This window comes from Ammospiza nelsoni, chromosome 1, assembly GCF_027579445.1.
Source record: "Ammospiza nelsoni isolate bAmmNel1 chromosome 1, bAmmNel1.pri, whole genome shotgun sequence".
In the NCBI taxonomy this organism is placed as follows: Eukaryota; Metazoa; Chordata; class Aves; order Passeriformes; family Passerellidae; genus Ammospiza; species Ammospiza nelsoni.
Window position 1 is genome coordinate 89,891,807 of NC_080633.1, and position 22,321 is coordinate 89,914,127.

Consider the following 22,321-nt stretch of genomic DNA (forward strand, 5'->3'; position numbering starts at 1 on the left):
TGATATTCCATTAAACCAAAGCAGGAGTAGCTGATATGTTAATAAGGCTAACTGTTACAGACAGAATAATCTTTCCTTTTTACCACTTTCTTTTAATTCTGAAGCAATTAGTTCACATGGCAAAATAAAGATAAAATCTACATTTTCTACAGTCTTGTTCAAAGCATTTCAACTGCGAACTGTGATCCATACAGCTGGTTTGCTTTTTTTAATCTGCTGTATTAAAATAGTTTTATTTTAGTTTTTTTTTTTAACACTGTTGTTTTTTTTTTTATCCTCACTTTTGTCATTATCAACTTTTCTCTCTCTTTAAGTCAATACCTGTTGGGATTCTTCATTTTCCTTTCTTTGTTTAACTGCTTTGTCATTGTTTTCCAGCATGCTTCACAAAACTCAGATGACAGTATTTCAATAATACCTGCTGGAATTTTACATTTAATTGAAATACAAATGTGTCAAATACTTTCAAAAATTTCTTGTAATTCCACTCCAGGAAGAAAATATGCAGGATCCTTTGGAACTGCCCTGACAAGTACACCTTCCAGAGGTCTTTAGATCAGCTGCAGGAGGCTTCTCCCTGGCAGACAGGTCCGTGGAGATACCACCAGTGCAGAGGGATGCTGTGCTGTTCCTCTCGGTGTCTCCTTGGCTAGGACCAGCACAGAGGAGTTCTTGGATCCCAAAAGCATGTGGTAGGGCACTGGCCCATGGATGCCTGTGCTCTAATGACACCAGGGAAAGAATTATTCTATACAACAGCTGAGGCTACTGTGCCCTCTGCCACACACCATGGTGAGATCAACCAGGCCAAGCTGGCCCATTGCTGTAGTCCTTGTGAAGAGTGAGCTTTCAAGAAGGACTCTCACTGCTGGCTCTTGGTTGCTCAGTGACACAACGTGACCAGAACTACCTGAAATGACAACTTCCTTCTCAAGGCTTGGAGATCCTCTTCAGGGCGCTGACCGTGGCTCTCCAGTTCTGAGCTCTTCATGTCCTGGCTAATTCCTCTCTATTTTGCCCATTCCTCCTCCCAAGGAGGTGGGCTGTGCTCACCCTGCAGTTGAAGCCGAGCCTTCATGAACTGACTGGCTGCCATATGTGGCTTCTTGGCATGACATTTAAGAGCATAGAGAAGTCAGGTCACTACAGTGTGGATCCAGTTTGTGGGATGTGATCCATTCAGGTCAAACTTGTACTGTCTTTACCACTATTTTGATGATCCATGCTGCTTCCAAGATCTTTAATTGACTTATTGGGATTGTAGAGAGGCTGCTCACAATAATCTGTGAAAGGTCATGATGATCAGAGGTTGTGCCTGAGAACTGGAAGACATCAAATGTCACTCCAGTTTTCAAAAAGAGCAAGAAACAGGACCCAGGGAACTAGGAGCCTGTCAGCCTAATCTCAATCCCTAGAAAGATGATGGTGTGCCTCATTCTAAAGGCAATCTCCATCCTCATGGCTGACAAAAAGGTGATCAGGAGCAGTTAACATGGATTCTATAAAGGTAAAATGTGCTTGACTAATTGACTTCTGTGATGAAACAACTTCCTGAATGGATGAGGAGAGAGCAGTGGTTATTGTCTACCTTGACTTCAGCAAAGCTGTAAACACTTGTCTCTCCCAGCATCCCCGTAGGCAGACTCAGGAAGTGCGGACTGGATGAGTGGACAGGGAGGTGGATTGAAAATTGCCTGAATGGCACATCACAAAGGGTTGTAATCAGTGGCACAGGGTCGCGTTGGAGGCCTGTCACTTGTGGTGTCCCCCAAGGTTCAACACTGGAGCCAGTGTTAACATGTTCATCAGTGACTCAGAGGAAGGGGCAGAGGCCTGCTCAGCAAGTTCCCTGGCGACACAGAGCTGGGAGGAGAGGGTGACACCCCAGGGGGCTGGGCAGCCCTTCAGAGGGACCTCAACAGGGTGGAGATGGGTAGAGAGGAACTGTCTGAAATTCAATAAATTTGGGGGCTTACCCTGGAAAGCAGCTCTGTGGTGAAGGACCTGGGGGCCTTGGCAAAAAGTTGTCCATGACCCAGCAGTGTGTCCTGGTGGCCAAGAGAGCCAATGGTTTCCTGGGATGAATTTGGAAGAGAATTTTCAGCAGATCAAATGAAGTCATCCTGCCCCTCTCCTCAGCTCTAGTGGGGCCACGTCTGGAGTGCTGTGTCCAGTTCTGGGCTCCTCAGGACAAGAGAGACATGGAGTTCCTGAAGTGGGTCCAGAGGAGGGCAACAAAGGTGATTAAAAGAGCATCTCTCTTATGAGGAAAGGCTGAGGGAACGTGGCCTGTTCAGCCTCAAGAAGAGAACAGAGAGGGGACCTCACTGATGTCTAGAAGTATCTGAAGGGAGAGTGTCAAGAGGATGCAGCCAGGCTCTTGGTGGTGTCAGCAATAAAATGGGCAGAAACCAACACACAGGATGTTTTACTGCAATGTGAAGAATAACCTCTTCACTGTGAGGGTTACTGAGCACTGAAACAGGCTGATGAGAGAGGGTGTGGAGTCCCCCTTATAGAAGAAATTCAAGAACTGAACAGTCTGGACACAATCCTGTGCCATGTGCTTAAGATGACGCTGTTGGAGCAGGGAGGTTGGACCAAATGACCCACTGTGGTCACTTCCAACCTGACCACATCTGTGATTCTTTCCAACCTAACTCATTTTTATTATCAGAAATTCCTCAGTCCTGGAAATCTTTTTCTATGATCAGGTTCACTATGACAACTGAGCCACCAAATAAGGATTGTAAAGAAAAAGTAGTCTTTAATCTAATAAAGTAACACATTTTGTTATCAAAACCACGGATACATAAAATGCCTAACAACATGTAGACTTTAGCAAAAATCATATAGTTAACTTTCTGCTTTTTCAAATAAAAAATTTAATATACAGGTTCTTTCTTTATTTTACCAGGAATGAAATAGAGAGAAAAGGGAAAATTTCTACTATTTTTACTTCAGAAATGTGTTTCTGAAATACTTTTTGCTTTGAATGAGTTTTATTTTTCTTGACACTGGAGTCATAAGATTTGGGGTCAACAAAGTTTCTGAAGGAAGAGAATTCCACATTAAGAAGACTCATCTTTCTCTTTGCTCAGGAAAGGCTTTTAACACTTCTGTACTGTTGACCATAAAATATGGAGCAAAAGGGTGGGAACATTTAATATACTCGAGCTGAAACTAAAACCTGGACAATGAAGCATGAAATGAAGTATGCTTGATATCACAGAGAAACAGAATTAACAAATAGGTAAGACAGAGAAAGTACGTAAAAGAACAATCTTTATGAATAAAAGGACACTGGGGTGATTGTAACTTAAAGAGGGCAAAATTAAAGACAGAATGGGTTTATGAAGAAATGGGTTACAGTACATGTAATCATCAGAACACTTAAGAATGTATCATAAAAATATCTTTTCTCCTCTGACCTATTTCAAAACAGACGCATGACTGGATTGCATGAAGAACACTGAGTGCTTCAGAAGGTGAAAATTTAAAGTATTGTAAAGCAATTAAAAATTACATTAATTACTGCTTCTATCAAGTACTATAGTACTATATACTTGCCTCTTCTGAAGGAAGGATGCTCTTATGTTTCTGTGACAAGCTTTCTTAAGGGGAAACCACAACAACTAGAGAAACATAAAGAGTTTCTATAACCTTGTAATCGCACATGTCATACACAATGTACTATTTTCCTCTTTATAGCAGAAATGTTCAGAAATCATATAAAGTAGATGCTTCAAATTATGTTTTCTGTGACAGAAGTTAATTCTAAAGTAAGTATTCCATGAAAGAGAAACAGAGAAAACATTTTTACATGTCTATCATTTGTCCTTAGAGGACACAAAACAAATATGTTTTTTAAAGCTTGACACTGGTATTATTCTGTGTGGCCTGCGGCTATATGCTTTTTCCAGTTTGTAGAATTGAAGGATAAGAAAACAGCTTTGCATTAAGAGGAACACATTGTACAGGTTAATCATAACCATGCAGAAATCAAAATGCTGCCAACAAAATAATGGCGTACTAGTGCCAAGGGAGTCACCAGGATGACTGTGAGGGAAGCTGTGGGAGAATAACAACTCCTTTGCATGTGGGGAAGTATTTCAGGCATGTGCTTCTAAATTAATTATTGATGTGGCTGAAACAGAAGTTTTTACTACTGTCGACAATAGCAAATACTCGTAAAAATTTAATTCGCTAAAAGTTAATTTCAGTGTTCCTCAATCATGAAATGCATTAATTGAGAAGAGCCTTTTTTAAGATGTTTAAATTTTAAAAGGAAATATAGCAGAAAAGCAGAATCAGGCAGGGGAATTTAACAAATGTAAAAATGTTGACAGAAGTGAGAGTCATTACCTAGTCAATATTGTATCAATTAACCAAACTAACCGTAGTCCCCAATGAGAACTAAGTAAAATGGCATGATTTTCTAGTTAGTCTGACTCATTCCCATTATCCACTATGTGTGCACATTAGTGTGTACAAATCAGACAAACTAAAAAGCAGTGCCACATAAAATGTGGAAGAATTAAACAAAATAGTGTTTGCAAGAATTTTAAATGCTCTAAATCCATTAAATAATAAATAAATCATAATTTGTACCGGTGACAGTTGCTACTTTTGAAGGAGAGTGGTTAATCTGCTGCCAGCTACCAGCTCTCCTCAGGCTGCCGTGGGAACATCTGAGAATCACTTATCTATATTGCAAACAAATAGCATCCCAAGACATTGGTAGAAGTACTTCCAGATTTTCCGTTTAGCAAGTTAAAGTATAACTATAAAAAAAGGTGAACACAAATTTTTTTTGTTAAGATATGTGACAACAGTCTGAGGCTGACCTAACTGCAACCATAGACTCTTTTGGTAATACCAACACTGATATTTTAATTCAGCATAGCTGAACATGATAATATAGCCATATTTAAATAACTGGAATGGAAAACTACATACACTATCAGACAGCTAAGCTTGTAAAGTATTTTCTCTTCACTTACAGAGTTTATATTTTTAGCCCTAAGCGTATAACATCTCAATACCTCTGAGAAGCTGTTGAAAATAATCTGTTCAGAGGGGACAACATAAAAAGTAAGAGCATGTAATTTTATCACTGGAGTATCAGGGCAGCCTTCAGTTCCCTTTGAGGGAATTGTGGGTAACCCAGAAAAAGCCTGTATATTTTCTATGCCTGTCAAGTGTCTGAAAACGGCAGTAAACTCACAGAAATACCTGGAAAGGCCACTTGTCCTGCGAATTGCCCATATGAGAACCTGTGTTTGAAACTTCCTTTCACACTGCTAGGAAATCATGGAGGAGCTTTTGAGAAAGTGTTCAGAATGCTGTGAGGTTCACTGTAACCTCTGTATTTTCTCTTTCTGGACAGCAGTGAGACTGTAACATTTCAGTGAGCACCACTGCTGGCACACAGGATCATCTGGTGTTGTGTTACCACTGTTTATTACATAATGTAGTACCCAAGAGAGAATGATGTGAAACTTGTTTTATTTAGTTATTTTAATACTTAAGGGGATGTTTTTTAAAGCTAACAATCCTTTCTTATTGAACTTACACTATTAAAATACAAAATGTTGTTGATTGGTTGGTAAGGGCTAGCTTTCAACTGAGCTACAATTACACATGAAAAAAATTATTTGGATTAAACTGTACAGGAAGTTGTCCTGAGATAATTTCAGCTATGATGTTTATATATACAAAAGATACCTCTTTTGCTGTATTGTTTTGTGACAATTAGGGTCATCTAACAGGTTACACAAAGCTCTTTCCTGTCATAGTTTATGCAAATGATTACCACAATGCACTACAGTAAATTTGCCCAAAATATATCTAGATCTCATATGAGTAAAAGTCTCATTTGCTTTCATCCTACAGTTTGAAGACCTGTACATATAATCACTTTTAATGGAGTTAAAAAATTCAAACCAGGTAATAAGCTGCAAAAGACAAAGAACCAATGGATGATCTTTTGTTCGTATAGTTTTACCAATACTGATAATATCACTATAACTTGATCTAACCAATAATATTATTCATTGAAAATACATTACATACTGTGTGAAGTTTACATTTTTTATGAGCAAATTTTTCTGTTGTGCTTAAGAAAAGGCTGCAATACATATAGCCAGCAGCAAAAGCATTAAGCAGTGTATGTTCCTGTTTAACTGAGGCTGGGATACTTATTGAAAGTCTTCTGAAGCAGCTGATTTGTACAGAAGCTCAAGATTTTGTCTGAAAAGGCTGCTTCATGGGTTAATGTATTCACCTATAAATAAAAGCAGTGACAGCTCTCCTGTCAGTACACACTGATGGACGGTTCCTTTTTCCACCATTACAGCCTTGTGAATGTGGGAAAATTAATTTAAGTGGTAGTTAATTTCTAATGAATTCCATTCAAGCGGTTAATATGGTCCCTTGATGTTATGGTAACCTTCATGGATCATTGCATTATGTAAATAAATTCTACTTTATGGTGGTTTATTAAAAAATAGGAAGATTGGTGAGTCCAGTCAAACCTTCACATATACAAACCTGCACAAAATTTCTTAAGAAAGTGCTAAAAATAGACTGCTTGGTAAAAATACACTTGGTATCCCAGAAAGCATACCATTCATCTTGATGAGACATCTAACTTTTATGTGATTTTGGCAGGATCATCTATTATTTGGAGCTGAGAACAAGATTTTTGGGAAGGAAATCCTCTTCACTCAAAGTGGTATTACAAATGCAGTGTGTGTGTCCTTGAGGGGCTCTCCAAGCCCTTAGATCAGCTGCTCTGCACAAGCATGAATACTGGACAGGTTTCACACATCTCAGCTCCCATCTTATTCCCTCCTTATTGCCTCTTCTGTGGGAAGACCTCTGACAGGCTGTGTTCTGAGGAGGACATATCCATGGCATCTTGTTCCTCAAAGTCACTCCAATGGCCAGTGAGTTGTTCAAAGGCAATCCTGAAATAAGTAGTGTGAGGTATGTTTCCAAGAAACATAAGCTAGACATTCATCTGCCATAGTGGCAAACACAAAAATATTTGGGAGGACTGAATTATGTAAAATATTTCAGGAAAGATTAACTCAAAAGGTGTGTGGTGTAGACAAAAATCTCCAAGAATGTAGTAGAGGGAATGCTTGTAGGCAAAGGCAATATATTTTAAAAGACAATTGAGACAGTTGGAAAAAAAGCTGGTAAGCTTTGGCATATGTGAGAATGCCTTGCCTACTCAAAAGCTTTCTTATTTTTTTCTAACAATATCAGCGATCAATAACATATATTACCTTTCTTACAAATTCAAGCATTACACAAAAGTGTTATTAGGATGATGAGAGGAGCAGAAAATCTGCTTCATTAGAAAATACTAGAAATACTTGCTCAGCTTAGGAAAACAAAGATTTGAGGAAAGACATGGGATCTACCTAGAAATAAATATCAAGCAAGTAAATTCTCTAGGAACACAAGCACTATTTAACAGAAAAGATAATTTTGGCGTAAGTATAAACAAGTTGTGAACAAATGTAGAGCTGGAGTTTGAAGATTAGGAAGAGAAGGGAAGTCCTAGACTGTTTGAAGAGTCCTTTTAGGAGAAGACACAATATTCAATGCAGAATTTAATGTATTTGTTTAAATAATATTAAGTAGTTGCCTGTATAACAGGGAGTTGGAGTTTATGCACTGCTTTCATGACTTTATCATTGATCACCATTCAGTGACCAAAGTGTGCTAGAGCTGACTGTGACCATACTCCTCAAGGCAGCACCTTTCCATGCCTGGAGAGAGCACAGCTATACCATGGTTAAAGAGACCCTAAATGATGATTTACATATATGAATTCACAACTGCTTGAGAAATATGCCAAAACACAACTGCAAATGGGAACCACCATGAAATCTGAATGTCTTTCACTGTGGTTTCAGGGGTATTAAAGCAATGATAGATACCCTGGGTTTTTCTTATGAGTGATTTGGGTGTTATGTAGACCAAACATCCATAAGTTCAGGTTAAAAAAAATCAGGAAAGTAGTAATAATGATAATGGAGCAATGGGTAAAATTTTGTGCTGTTTAACACACTGAACCATTTTTCATTTTGTTACCTTCAAGTGCAAAGTCATACATCTAGAAATCAGACATTGCAACTACACCTGCAGAAGAGAGGGTTGTGTTAAGCAGAGGGGAAGTATTAAGCAATGTAAATCCTTTACAGGTCATAAAAAACTGTCAGCAAACAAATTCTTCACCAAAATCCAAAGTAATGACATGATCTTCAAATGAAGGAAGCAGAAGATTACTGAGAACAAAATTCAGGGGCATTTTAACCTCAGCACGCAGCATCACTAAGGTAGATTCTACCTATAGCTCCTGTGTCCATATTTTTAAAAAGAAATGAGAGGAGGGTACAGGGGACAGAAATATCCAAAGGTTAGACAAAATATTTTACACTGAGAAAGATGATATATATATCTGATTATTGTAAAAAAATATTAAAAGGGTTACTCATATTTAGTGACTGCCTTTTGAAGGAAAAATAGAGGAAGCTAAGAATGAAAGGCTTAACAAAATTTGGTAACGGCAAATTAAAGCAAACACGCTCACCTTTTAACAGTGAAGTAATGCTATTTTATGACATAGTCATAGGTGTGTGACTGGCTGCTCATCTCTCCACTACTCATCTATCCAACTCCAGAACTGTGGTCTCTGACTGCAGCCATGTTTTAGGATTCATGTCCTACCTCTGGTAGAACAGACTTCTGAAGCTGACAGATCAAGTCCCAGGTCACCATTTCATATTTACTGTATTCTCATTCATTTAAATACATCAAATAAGTTCCTTTTCTCTGTGACTACACAAGTGGTGATCAGGATGAATGACCAGATGACATAAAACCAACTTGTTTAATAGCTAGATGAGCAATCAAAATTGAAGTACATGGCACACAATGTAGCTGCAAAAATTCTTATCTAAAGCCATGAAAGTGACCTATTTTAGATATCCCTTTTATAAATATTAGCCTCCTAGTATGAATCCCTTTTAAAACTGTGTAGACTCTGGGACTGCTTGCTCCCAGTCTTTTCCTCATTTAGGCACTGTTCATTATCAATCTTTAATCATGTACAACAGAGACTTGCATTATTCCCTGACTGTTCTTTTGCGTACTTTCAACTACTAAATGGAATCAATGTATTTTTAGATCAAATGACTTTGCAAAGTTCACTTTTTATTCCTTCTTGCACAATGTGGCACATAAGGACAGGGGGCTTCTTGAAAAATACTCCTTGTTTTCAACAGTTTATTCATATTTACAGACAACCGATTTCAAAGACTGATGCACAAACTTCTAGATGAAATGGCAAATTTTTCATTCCTGGAGGCAGGTGGATAACTCCAGCAAGTGACAGCTTCATCTTGGGTGCCAATATTCTCTCTGTACCAACTTTCATCATTTTTAGATCAGGCTCAGTGTCTTCACTGTGATGAAGCTCTTATAAAGATTGCTGCCTCCACTACGAGTGGGATACAGAGCAATAACGAAACTGCTGCAGTTTATCTCCCAGAGGTATAGAAGTAAAACACCACCACTTACCTAAATAAACTGGGCTGTAAAGTGTGACAGTTCAATAACAGCTTCATGGGCAGCTCACCTATTCCTACAGGAAGATAAATTCAGTCCTGGAAAGCAGAGGTCACTGGACAGGTGAGAGCATGCCCCAACACAGGTGTGGTGAGGTAAACTGTCCCAGCTAGTTGGAAAGAATTCAGCCCCTTCTCAGCCTCTGGGGACAAACTGGCACAGATTTCAAGCTCCAAATTAATAATCTGGTGAGCCGTAATAGAAAGAATGCAAGTATTTAAATGTAGAATCAGTTTTATTAAACTGACTGGGATTACTTTATCCTTAACTTCCATTTTAAAAAAATTTGATAGTTTTCAGCAGTGTGTATCAAGGTGTGTCCACACTTGCTGATTCAGAACTTTGCAATAGGGTGATGCTGCAGATCAACATAAATCAGTTTCAGTGCATGGAGCTCACTAAAACCATGACGGGACCTTGGTGTTACACAGAAGATAAGTGCCTGCAGTAGTATGTTGTATCTGTTTGCACTGTTAAACAAAGAGGAGAAAACAGACTGGCTTCTTACTTTCTTTTTCATTGTTGAAGACTATTTACATTTTTGTTTTATAGTTTTATTTTTGTTTTATAGTTTTATTTTTGTTTTTTAATTTTACCTACTTCATCTCTATAAATAATCAAAAAAAATCCAACTGTTCATATTTGGCAAATGCATTAGCAATTGCTCTGAAATATCGCTCTTTCTTGTTTTTTCTTTTGTGGATGGTATAATAGAATAATTGGAAGAACAATGTGGTGTCTACATTACTCAAAAATAGCTGTTATTTTAACTGAGTGCAGGAAACCGACTGTGGTGGTGTCAGAATCTGGAACAGTCACCTGTCCATCAGCTAACCTCAGGGTGTACTGCCTCCATCCGAGCAGACACGGCTTCTCAGCACTGTGATTCCTAAAGACTTCTCCCTCACCTGTCATTTTTGAACAGCTATTGTCCTGAATTCAGCAACCAATACTGTAATTCCCATCCACACAACCACAGACAAAGTCTGACAGTCATTAATATACATGAGCTCCAAGATTTATCCTGTAGTTGACCTAAATACATCTCTACCTGTTGCATATCAGGAATCTGACAATCTTATTCCCTAGAACAGTTTTGAGGAGTTAAGCAAGTTCAGTCACTCACAACTGCAAATGATTTTCATAATTGTACAATGGAGACAGTCTCAAGAGACATCAGGTGTCACATTCCCACTCCACTGTGGGGATTTAAAGAATGAAGATTTTCTGGAGGGGGTAACCTAGATATGTAAGCAGTAGGAAGCCAAAAGCTAAAAATGTAATTTGAACCTGAGTCTTATTTCAGTCTTCAGTGTATGGATTCTTCTTCCTGTGTTATTGGGTACTATTTTCCTCCCTAAAACACTTTATGTTCTGGCTGTGTTCTCCTTATTATTCCCCTCCCTTTCAGCCTCCAGGGGGAGAAATAAAAATTAAAACACATACAATTAAGGAACTAACATAGATTGGTATTTTTAGTATTCCAGGACTAAATTTTTGGCCTGGGCAATTTCAGTGGTTGTTGTGTACCCCCTCCTTTGCCAACAGCTGTTGAGGTAGAGCACAACATTCAGAAGGTCTGTAATGAAGGACTTGAATCCGTGGCTATCAACCACAAGGCTACTGGCTGAATTATTTCACCTGCTCATTTTGCAGTTGCTGTAAACAAACCTAAAATAATCATGCATCACCCCCAGCTACAGTCACTTTTCTCATGTCATTCAAATTACAGAAAGCTATAGAATCTGATTTTTTTAGAACACCTCTGTAACAGTTTGTAGACATTAACTAAAAAAAAAAGTGCTTACAAGTGTGAGATTCAATACTCCTGCCTAACAGATGGAAAAATTGAGACAAAGGCAAAATTACCTTTTCAAGATTACATAGCAAGTCAGTGGCAGAGTACAATTACAATTCAGAACCTCCTAGTTTCTAATCCTATAATCCTCTTTCCAAAACCTATTGAGCACAACCAAATATGCTGTTTCAGTGATGGCCGTGAACGTTCCACGCCAGGTACCTCAAACTGACTGTTCAGACAATGACACATGAACTGTTTACAGCCATAATAAACATTTTAATTCAAATTACTTCACATCTCAAGTTTCTGACCAGCAGCCTTACATTCAAAGGGTTTAATTAAGAAAAATTTTTTCCTCATTGTAAGTTGAGGAAATAAGATGCTGAGTCAACACTGTATAAAAGCTTGTTTCAGGCCAAAGGGGGAGATGAAAACAGTAACTTGTGCCTCTCTCTGCTGCACAGTAATCCTAGCCCTACATTTCACTCCATTTCTGAGTGCAGACCGTATTTCACACCAGCCTGGCAGAGTGAACTTGTCTCAGGGTCCCACACACCTCTGAATTCAGAAAGTCTTCCCAGGTAATGACTGTTGCTCCTCGACCTGGCAATTCATACTTGCAGGTGTCTCTGACACTGCTCCTTTAGGAGAGCCCTTAAATGTTTGGGTACCTCCTCAGCAACCCACCAGCACAGTTTGCTGTGTACCAGTGAGCTGCCTTTTTCTGACTGAACCAAGGGGTTGGATGAACTGCTTGTGAGGCTGTAAGAGCACCTGCCAACTCTCTTTCCTAAAAATCCCAACCAACGAACAGACCCTCACTTCATCTCATGCCCAATCCACAGGTCAGTCCTTACTCTCCACTGGAAAAGTGGGTAGGCCTGGAAAACACTGGTTTTTTTGGTCATGTGCTGTTTACTTTAAAGGTGTACTAACAGCTAAACTCACAAGGTATCACAGAGATTCACAGCACACAGGCCTTTTCTTCTGCTGGAACAAAACGCACAGCACACACCTACAAATGTCTACCATTAACAATGAGAATCAGAGCTTTTAAAATCTTCAGTTCCTAAGACAGCTAAACTGTCAAAGCACGTTTAAAGTGTAAAATATTTCCAAGAAATTTCTCTGCTTACATTTTACTTTCATCCACAAGCTACAGGGCTACAGGTATTTAGAAGGTAGAAGTTCTTTTTCATGAGCATCCAAATTTCAATCAAACCTTTCAAAGTACAGCAAGTTTTCCACTACTTCAAGGGTCTTTTGATTTTGAGGAGCCTTACACATTTTGAGTCAATCTGTCTCTCTAGTTAGATGAAGCCAGCCTGTTCTCCTTCCTCCCACTGCCATGAATTCATTTGAATGCCCCCTAAGATGGATGTGTATGTTAACTAACCTGGCTCCTCTCTCTCCAAATCCTCATTTCCAGTGATGAGATAGATGAGTGAAAAGACAAACCACCCAACCAATGGAAAACCAACAATTATTGCCTCTGGAATGCTTAGCCACAGCTTCACAGGCTTAGAGTCTCATTGTCTACAAGCACTAAGCAAAAATATATAAATTATAAAAGTTAATGTAAAATTGTGGAATTATAACTGGGCAGAAAAGGTCTTCAAGTCATCATACTATCCAATGTTACAGCAACTTCAAATACAGCGCTCAACCAATTTCACCTCTTTCAAGTCAGGGACACTTTCTCACAGTACTCTGGCAAACCTGTAGCTGTAACAGGACAGATCTCCGAAAGTTTAGTTTCGCACCATTTGCTAAGAACTTGCAGTTCAGAGGATGATCTAAAACTCCTGCCTCAAGCAGAGTCATATTGAGAAGTGTAGGAATACCACTGGTGACTGAAGTAATTTTGGCTCTAATTAATTAATGGATACCAATCCACTAGTTTGCATTCAATGTCTAGCCTGGCTCTATGACCTCTGAGGCATTACTGCTCTCAGTCATTCTCTCCACACCTCTTAGGAGAGAGCTCTTTCAAGGGACACAAGAAAAGAAAAATATTCTTATGCCTCACCAATCTAATAGAGTGAGCCTAAAGCTTGGCAGAATCTTAAGGCAAGTTAGATGGAATCTGAAATTGCCCACCTGAGTTTGAAACTATCGGTTCTGTTATCAACATCTTGGCGGGGGGAAGGGTGTTCAAGAAAAAGACCGCAGTGTGTTATAGTAATGAAAATCAATGGAGTTTATTTTCATTTTGCTTAATTAAACCCAAATACACCTTAGAGTCCAGTGATCCAGCTTCACCCTTCCTAATTTAACAGCGCGGTGATTTTAAGGCTTCACGATTAAGACGACGACAAGAGATCCTGAAGCCTGTTGTTTCCCACTTCAGTTCTCCGCATCCAAGGCCTGAAATTCCGGCAAGGGCCGTCAAGACCGCACCTCGCTCTCGGTGCTCCACAGATGACACACTGTCACGATTCGGGACTCGTGTCCCCAGCTGCCAGCTCCCGGTGACCGCGGGGGCTCCGGGCCCGGCGCCAGCTCAGCGCGCTGCGGGCTCCGGCCGGCGCTACCCCTTGCGCTGCTTGTGCCGGGGGTTGCTCTTGCAGCACACGTAGAGCCGCCCGCGCCGCCGCACGATGTAGCAGTCCTTGCAGCGCCTCCTCAGCGCCGTCTTCGTCTTCAGCCCGGCGGCCGGCGGCGGGCCGGGCGGCGGCGGCACGGCCAGCAGCCCGCGGGGCGCCCGCCACGGCGGCGGGGCCCAGCTCGGGCAGGCCGCGGGCAGCCCCGCCGCGCGTCCCCACGGGGCCAGCGAGCACAGGGACGAGCGGCACAGCGAGCGCAGCGGGGCGGCCGTGGCGGCGGCCCTGACCAGGAGGGACAGCATGCTCGGCAACCTGCGGGGACAGCGCGCCGGTCAGGACACACGCACCGCTGCCGCTCCCCTCCTCCTCTCCCGCCACCACCCCCACCGACGAGGACACCCGCCCCGCTGAGGACACCGCTGCCCGCTCACCCCCGCGGAAAGCGCCGCTCCCCGCCCGCGGCCACGCGTCCCTCCCGCCGCCGGAAGCGCGGACAGGAACCGGGGCAGGGCCAGGCCCGCGCCCGCCCCCCCGGGAGTCACGTGGGCGGCGCGAAGATGGCGGCGCCCGCCGCGACCTTCCGCTGGCTGCTGCCGCGGAGCCGCCCGCTGCTGGCCGCCGCCACTGCCGCCCGGCCCTACGGTGTGCGGGCCTCCGACACCGGCGAGCTGGTGACGCACACCGGGCAGGTGAGCGCGCGGGGCCCGGTGCTGCCCCCCTTCCGCTGCGCCGGGAGGGCGGCGGGCGCGTCCCTCCGGGGCCGCGGGCAGCGCGCTGGTGTAATGTGATGTAACGTAACGAGGAGGCTTAGGGTGGACACCGAGAGGGATTTCTTGCCGTAAACAGTGGTTAGGTACTGGAATCGGCCGCCCCGGGAGGCGGTGGCGCTTCCGTCCCTGGAGGTGTTCAGGAAATGGCTGGATGTGGCGCTTAGTGCCGCGGTCTGCTTGACATTGTGGCGTTCTGTCACTGGTTGGGTTTGATCATGTCAGACGGCTTTTCCAAGCTGATTTATTCTGTGATTCTCCGTTCAACGCGCACAGTGGGAATTCTTGCTCCTGGGTGATCCGTATACAGGAGGTGCGCGCTGTTTCGGAAGAAAACAAAAACAAAAAAAAACCCCCGTTGATCAGGATCAACCAATGGTCATTGGCCATTACCGAGCGTTCCGGTCCGAATGCGGCTTGTGACCCGGCCGAAGGGTTGGCAGATGGGGGGGCACCCTTGTGTCAAACTCCACGTTACCTCTTTTCCAATGGAGAAGCTGAGGCTGGTGTAGTGCCTTGAGATGGGAGAGAGGATGGCAGGTGGAGCTGACTTGGGAAAGCTGGCACTGTGGTTACTTAGCGGAACAGAAATAAATACAAAACCTGAATTTCCCAGTTTAGTTCACCACCTGAGTGTGATCCAGGAGCAGCGTTATAAATAATACATTTGTGTTCATCTCTGTGATCAGGCTCTTCTGTTTACTGGCTTTCATGCCAGCCCCGACACCACCAGTTTCCTTGTCTGTTGTACTTTCCATTGTGCAATTCAGTTTATTTTCTTTATTTCAGTTTTCTATATGTCAGTTTTTTTATTTTCTAAGTCTTTGTGTTCTATGTTTATAGATGTTGCTCTGTAAATAAGATCAAGTTTATTTTACATTCCAGGTATATGAGGAGAAGGATTATAGAAGAGTTAGATTTGTTGGACGACAAAAGGAGGTAACTCATTCTACTATTTTTCATGGGAAAGGAGGTAGTTTATGGTTTTTTTTTCTTTACCTGATAGTGATGTCCTCAACCTCATTGTCATTAAAAAGCCCCAAAAACCCCAACAAACAAGAAACCGACTAAATCCAAGCTCCACAACCAAAGCCAACCAACCAATGAGCAAAAAAAAAAAAAAAAAAAAAACACCCAACAAAACCAAAAAAGCCCCCAAACAAGCCCTACCAAAACCAAATTGGTTTGGATTTGGGGTTTCAGTGGAGTTTTTTTTCACTATGATGAAAAATTTTTTTAAGGCAACTTATGGTTGCTTCTACCTTACCTCCCTGCTTTTGCTAAACTTGAAAAACTCAAGACTTGCTCTACATTTGCTAAGTGCTTGCATTTAGGCTGTTAGAGTTTTAGGCATTTGAACATCTTAAACTTGAAACAGTTTTTGTTTTAAGCATGTGTTTTAAGAAGTTGTATGTTTTTAGCACATTTATATTCAAAAAAATCACATCATTAAATACTCTGCTGAATTGTTCATCTGTTTATATCTGTTTTGAAGCTCAGTTTGCTTCTGTGTAGTTAAAATTCTGATCTTTACCTAAATTACATTTTTAATGAGCCTGAGAAGCATTTACTGAAAGAGTGATGAAACAAATAAAAGTAAAACACAGACTATTCTGAAATAATGAAGCCTGAAATGCAAAGTGTAGTAATACCAGCATCATCCAAGTGCAGTGCTGTAAAAATGGCCCTGTTGCTGCTGCTTAAAATTTCACATACCCACTGTATGAAAAGTTCTTTAGCACTGAGTTTTCTCTAATGATCAAGCAGCACAGCTCCAGGAGGGATCTGCTTGCCTTTGGGATAGAAATTATAGAATTATTTCAGCTAAAATGTATTGCTCAATGCCTGAGCTTTTGAATAGTGCCCTAGTGTTAATGCTTTAAATGTTTATGTTCAGCAGAGACATTAAATGTAAGATGTGGTAGATTTTTAAAGTAATTTTGCATAATTATTCTTTTCCTAAATTAACCTAAACTAATTACACTAATTTCTGAGGTTTCATATTGAGTTTACCTCACTGTGTGATAGACACAATTTAACTCATGCTGTGTGGCAAAAGTGGGGATTCTACATGTGAAATAATTAAATGAAAATGTCACTTAAAATGCTGAATTAGCTTACTTCAGGGAGGATAGTTGGGAAAGTAGGTCTCTCCCAAGTATACTGCCAGCATCTCTGCTGCTTCTGTAACTTTGTAGGAAATGCTCCTTAATCCTAATTCTCCATGGGGCAGTGGTCCCTCTAACATGCCCTTGCCATCAGGTAATTTCAGGCTTTATGTGGGGTGGAACATCCCAGGTTTTCAGTTCAGCCCAGTTCTTCCTTCTCCAGCAAAAGCCAAGCTCTGAGTCTGCTGAGCAAGTTTTAATGGTGAAATTGGGACAAACTTCCTCATTAAATACTTTAAATGGTCTGTGCCTATTAAGAGGATCTCTCTCTAGGGGCTTTGGCTTTGCCATTATCCCATGTTGTCATCTTATTACAGGGGAGCCATGCTGTTGTCTCCTTATCACAGAAGTTTCATACCTTCTTGGTGTTACTTGTGGGCAGCTCCTCAGAGTACTAACTCTTCTTCACAAAGCAGCCAACTGACTCCAGTTCCCTTCTCACCCAGCCACCCCACTCTTTTATAGCATCTTCTTCTCATTGCTTACAGCTGTGGCCTGTTAAAGTGAGGCCTGCCCCTAATCTTTGCTAATTGGCCCAGCTGCAACTCCTTAGGGATAAGATTACTTTCTGCACTATCTTTTTTTTTGCTTATATTCTATCCCCCCACAATCCCACAGTGTGTTTCAGCTGCCATTATTAGGGTTGACAGTGTCTGTAGTCTGAATGTTGTCATGTTTCTGAAGCAGAAGCTGTCTTAGTGACTGTTCTTTCTCGGTCGCTTCTTCCCTTTGCCATCAGTAGGTCCAGGTGGTTGAGTCCTGCTTGGGATCAGCCCATTCCAGCCATGTTGGCTTTCCTCTTTGGGGGGACACAGCCTCTGGACTCTCCCCCAGTCGGGGTGTCTGGGCTTGTGTGCCCAGGGGCATGGCCTAGAGTATGTGCTTATTGTCCCTTCTGATCTACCTACCTAACTGTTAGTGACATCCATGTGCTTTAGCTAAAATCATTGGTTCTCTGTGGAGACCCGGGGATTAGTGCTTCTGGCAAGGGCCTAAAGCAGGAAGCTGTGAGAAAACTTGTAGGAGGACAGAATATAAGAAAATAAAGATAGTGTAGAAAGTAATCTTACCAGGAGTTGCAGCTGGGCCAATTATCAAAGATTAGGAGCAGGCCTGACTTTAACAGGCCACAGCTGTAACCAGTGAGAAGAAGATGCTATAAAAGAGTGGGGTGGCTGGGTGAGAAGGGACCTGGACTCAGTTGGCTGCTTTGTGAAGAAGAAAGAGTCAGTGCTCTGAGGAGCTGTGTGTGAGGAAACATTGAGAAGACATGAAACGTTTGTGATAGGAGACAACAGTATGGAATCCCTGCAATAAGATGACAACAAAAAGTGATCATGACAACTGCTAAACTGCATCTGCCACAGTCCAACCAAGTCATCCTGCCTTTCTGTAATCCCTAAGGTAGAGCAGGAACTATTTCAACACTGCTATTCCCACTTCAGCTCTGCCCTTTCTATTGGGCTGGTGCAGCAGCTGAAGGTGTGAGGAGGACTCACCTCAGTGCTCATCTGTTTTAAATATTTTCTCCTGTCTTCCCTCTACATCTTTGGAGTGAGATCAAATCCAAGTTTGGTTTTATCTCTTTGGTTTCCCAGACCATGGACTGGCACAGATGCATAGATGGGAAGAAGCAGCAACAAAATTGCCAAATTGCCACTCTGTCAGGAAAAAAATAGCCCATTGATTTATGCTTGGAGCAAGGCACATCTGGATGTGTTGAGGGAATCAGCCTCTTCCTGCTGAGTGCTGCTGTGCTTTAGTCAAAGGGTTATGTTTTAACTGCAACCACTTTGCCTTATTTGTGGAGTGTTTTCCTGGTGAATTCCTAGACTGTGTCTTGTTTAGTAGGCTGAACCACAGACAAGTCTTAGCTATAGGGTAGATGAGAGGTCTTTACTTCTCTCTTTCCCCACAAGTACCTTTTGTGGTTAAGAAGTGCTGGGATGAGTGGAGTTCTTGCTTCTGATCTTGAAACAAAGGTGTATAATGGCTTTATCTCCCTCCTCCTTTAGCACAAAATGAAGGATGCACAATTTTGAGTGTTATTAAGAACAGCAGTAAAAGTTCTTGCTGTTTGGTGAAAATTACATGACTTGTAGACGCAGCCCGAGACAGTGGGGTTCTTGATGTTTCCATTTTCTTTCAGTCCCAGAACCTAATTTTTTTTCTAACTTTTTTTAGCTATCATCTTCTTCTGGTAAGGATAAATTCTTGGTTGACAAAACTGACTTTTCCATTACCAAAAAATGCAGAGACTTAATGGGAGGCTTGGCTGGAAGATGCTAAGTTGTTACATATTAGGATTCTATAAAAACACCATTGTAGTTCCTAGGGATTTATGTAATGGACACATAGCCATTTTTTCCCAAGAATTGCGTCTTTATTCCAATACCAGCATGTTTATACACAGAGCAGTAGATACTGCCTCCTTTGTGCATATTATTTGATATTCATGCATATATATGCCTTTGAAAAAGGTGGCCCTCCTGAAATACCTCTTCCTGAATTGTAGCAGTAGTTGTCTCCTCAGTGCACACTTGGAGAGGGATGGCTTGCTGTAGGTCCTGCTGAGGGACAAGCTGCTGTGTCACCAGCCTGCCCAGACACGGTTATGTTTTCCAGGCCATGCAGGTGTGCTCTAGGAAGAAGCCCTACTTGTCATTGATGTGGATATTCAGGAAGTGTGTATGATGGATTTACAGAGTGGAGTAGTGGCATTTAGAGGTTTTTCCTTTTTTCTGATGCTAAACAATTTGTCTTTCTGACTGTTGTTATGCACCACATTCATGTTTTCATGAGATTCCTCTGCAGTGATAGAATAAGGTACATGGCTAGCGACTCTAAATTACCAGCAGTTGTTTTATCTCACGCCTGACCTTACTTGTCTCACTATTATTTTTGAGTTTATCAGCAGAGATTCTTCTGCAATTTTATCATGTAGTCACTAAAGCAGAATACAGTATTGGCTAAATATGTTCTGTTCTTGTCTGCTTGTTCCTGCTCACCTCTCTGCTGAATCTATTGAAACCTGAGCACTGATGTGGTCTATATATCAGGGGAAAGAGATTACTTTTGCAGAGTTTAGTGTATAGTTCCTTGATCTGGCTTATAGCAGAGCCTTAGAGATGGTGGAGGAGTTGGGAGGAACCCTAAACAGGAATTTTTCAAAAAGGCTGTAGTGGAACTGCCTGAGGAGGCAGCAGATAGCAGTTGCTTTCTGTTTGAGTGGGGATGGTATCTGAAAGTTTCCCTCTTTTCCTTACAGGTGAACAAGAATTTTGCAATTGATTTGATAGCAGAGCAGCCTGTGAGTCAAGTTGAAAGCAGAGTGATCTCATGCGATGGTGGTGGTGGAGCTTTGGGACATCCCAAAGTATACATCAACTTGGTAATGTCATTATTCTGCATGTAGCATGTTTTGCCTGTGCATTCTTTTTTTGTAAGGTTATCTGGTTTTTTGAATGCTAGTTTAACAAAATAAAATGAGTAACCACCTGAGGTGCTCGTTTTATTTGGTGCCTGATATAAGTCAGAAGAGTTAGAGGGCTTCCATTTGAAGTTATAGAGATTCCTTTTTGAAATTTTAGTTTGTTTAGTAGGACAGTACATTTTTTAAACTAAATCAGGTGAAATAGTAAGAGCAACCACTGAGAGTAAAAATTAACATCCTTGCTGCATTTTGGAACTCTAATTATTTAAATGCCACCATGTAGTTTGACCATACATTTGCAGTATTTTCAGGAATATAGTTTATTTTCAATCTTGCAAGTTCAAGGGAAAAAGAAGGAAGAAAACCAAACAAACCAAATCCTCTTTCAGTCTTTGGGAATCTTGGTAGTTCTGAAGACTAGATATTTCAGTCATGGCCAGAGAATGAAGAATAAATGTTGTCTTATCCTCCTGTTGACAGCAGTGATAATTTCCAGTGTATTCTTGTTCTAGAGAGTAAAAATATTGAGGCTACTGTCCTATGACCTTAATTGATGAGCTGTTGCTTAGGTCCTGTTCTCAGGTAGAGCCTGATTGCAGATGTTTTAAAATCTTTGCTCACCTAAACTTTTTCGTAATGCCTGGAAGAATGGTGGGGAAGGGCTGGTGTCCTTAAGTGTCAGTGTTGTTATGACTCCTAATTAGAATCATAAGCATTTCTATTTTGAACAAAGTAATAATTTTGTAATAATTCATTTTACTTTATCCAAAGTCAAATGTTTGGAGGTTCTGATTTGTAACACTTAGGAAACACTTCAGCCTTAACTTCTGTAGCACACTCCTGATCTTTTTATGTTGATTCGTTTGACATGTACCATACCCTTGAAGAATATTTGCTTCCAGTGTTTCAAAAAAGACTAAAATCTGTACTTTGGCAATATTGATTGGTTTTAAGATGGCACAAATAAATAAGAGAAAAATTGTAATTTTATAAAGCGAAACTGGAGCTTTTGTATTTTTATATTTTTGCAGGACAAAGAGACAAAGACCGGAACATGTGGATACTGTGGACTTCAGTTTAAACAGAAGCATCACTGAATGATCATCCCTGTGTGCTTGCAGATTTCTGTTCCGATGTTAATGTTCAACTATAAATAAACAATATATTTAGAAAGCCAAGATTTGTGTTTATCTTAACTATGGAAAGTCCAGTCTGTACATTTTTAAAACCCAGCTTGTCAGGTATTTGAGAGCTGAATGGTATTACAATATCTGCTTTGTACTGAATTTAGTTTTCATGTCTGGCAGGCTTCTTGCAGCTTAGAATTGGTGTTTGGCTGTAGATAAGTTTGGTGTGTACTGGGTAGATATGTATTCTTTTCAACACTGAATGAGCTGTAATTGTTTACTGGGTGATTAATTATCCTAGGTGTTTGTCTTTTGTCACTGTGTGACACTCCTAATTGGTTCATGGTCCAGTATCTAGAGCTAGATTCACAAATGGAAATACAAAGATTTTATGATACTCAGCATTACAGCACTCACTCCTGGAGGCAAGATTGTCAGCCCTGAATTAAGTAGCTGCTCTTGTGACCTGTTTAAAAGAAGCCACCAATGCCTGGAATGGTAATCAGTGTGAGCTGGAGAGCTATCCAAGCTGGCACATGTGAAAGGTGAGGACAAAACCATATGCCCTTCATTTGAAGGGGCAAGAGTGTATCTGTTCTGATTGGGATTCACACCCAAAGCCTCTGTAGGAACTGGGTCTTGTCAGACTCAAAGCAGGCATTGCTCCATTACAGATGGTAGCTTCTGCTTCTTTAATGCATGTAATTTGACACTGAGAGCATCTGCCTAGGCTGCGTGAGGCTGGTTGTGGGACATATCTACCCACTTGCTTAATTTCACTTAGGTAGCATTCCATCATGTGAGCATGGCTTTCAAACAGGGCCTCTGTCTAGA

The 22,321-nt window shown here is 41.2% G+C and overlaps 2 protein-coding genes across 2 annotated transcripts; one reads left to right on the forward strand and one right to left on the reverse strand.

Moving 5' to 3' along the window:
• Positions 1-13,622: 13,622 nt before the first annotated feature.
• Positions 13,623-14,470, reverse strand: MRPL36 (mitochondrial ribosomal protein L36). Its single transcript, XM_059487349.1, has 2 exons — positions 14,424-14,470; positions 13,623-14,304 (listed from the first exon to the last, which is right to left on the reverse strand). Exon 2 carries the CDS (start codon positions 14,292-14,294, stop codon positions 13,977-13,979), a length of 318 nt encoding a protein of 105 aa, XP_059343332.1. The 5' UTR covers positions 14,295-14,304; positions 14,424-14,470; the 3' UTR covers positions 13,623-13,976.
• Positions 14,465-21,538, forward strand: NDUFS6 (NADH:ubiquinone oxidoreductase subunit S6). The gene is made up of 4 exons (XM_059487335.1): positions 14,465-14,681; positions 15,645-15,698; positions 20,196-20,318; positions 21,392-21,538. Exons 1-4 carry the CDS (start codon positions 14,550-14,552, stop codon positions 21,455-21,457), a joined length of 375 nt encoding a protein of 124 aa, XP_059343318.1. The 5' UTR covers positions 14,465-14,549; the 3' UTR covers positions 21,458-21,538.
• The last annotated feature ends 783 nt before the right edge of the window (positions 21,539-22,321 follow it).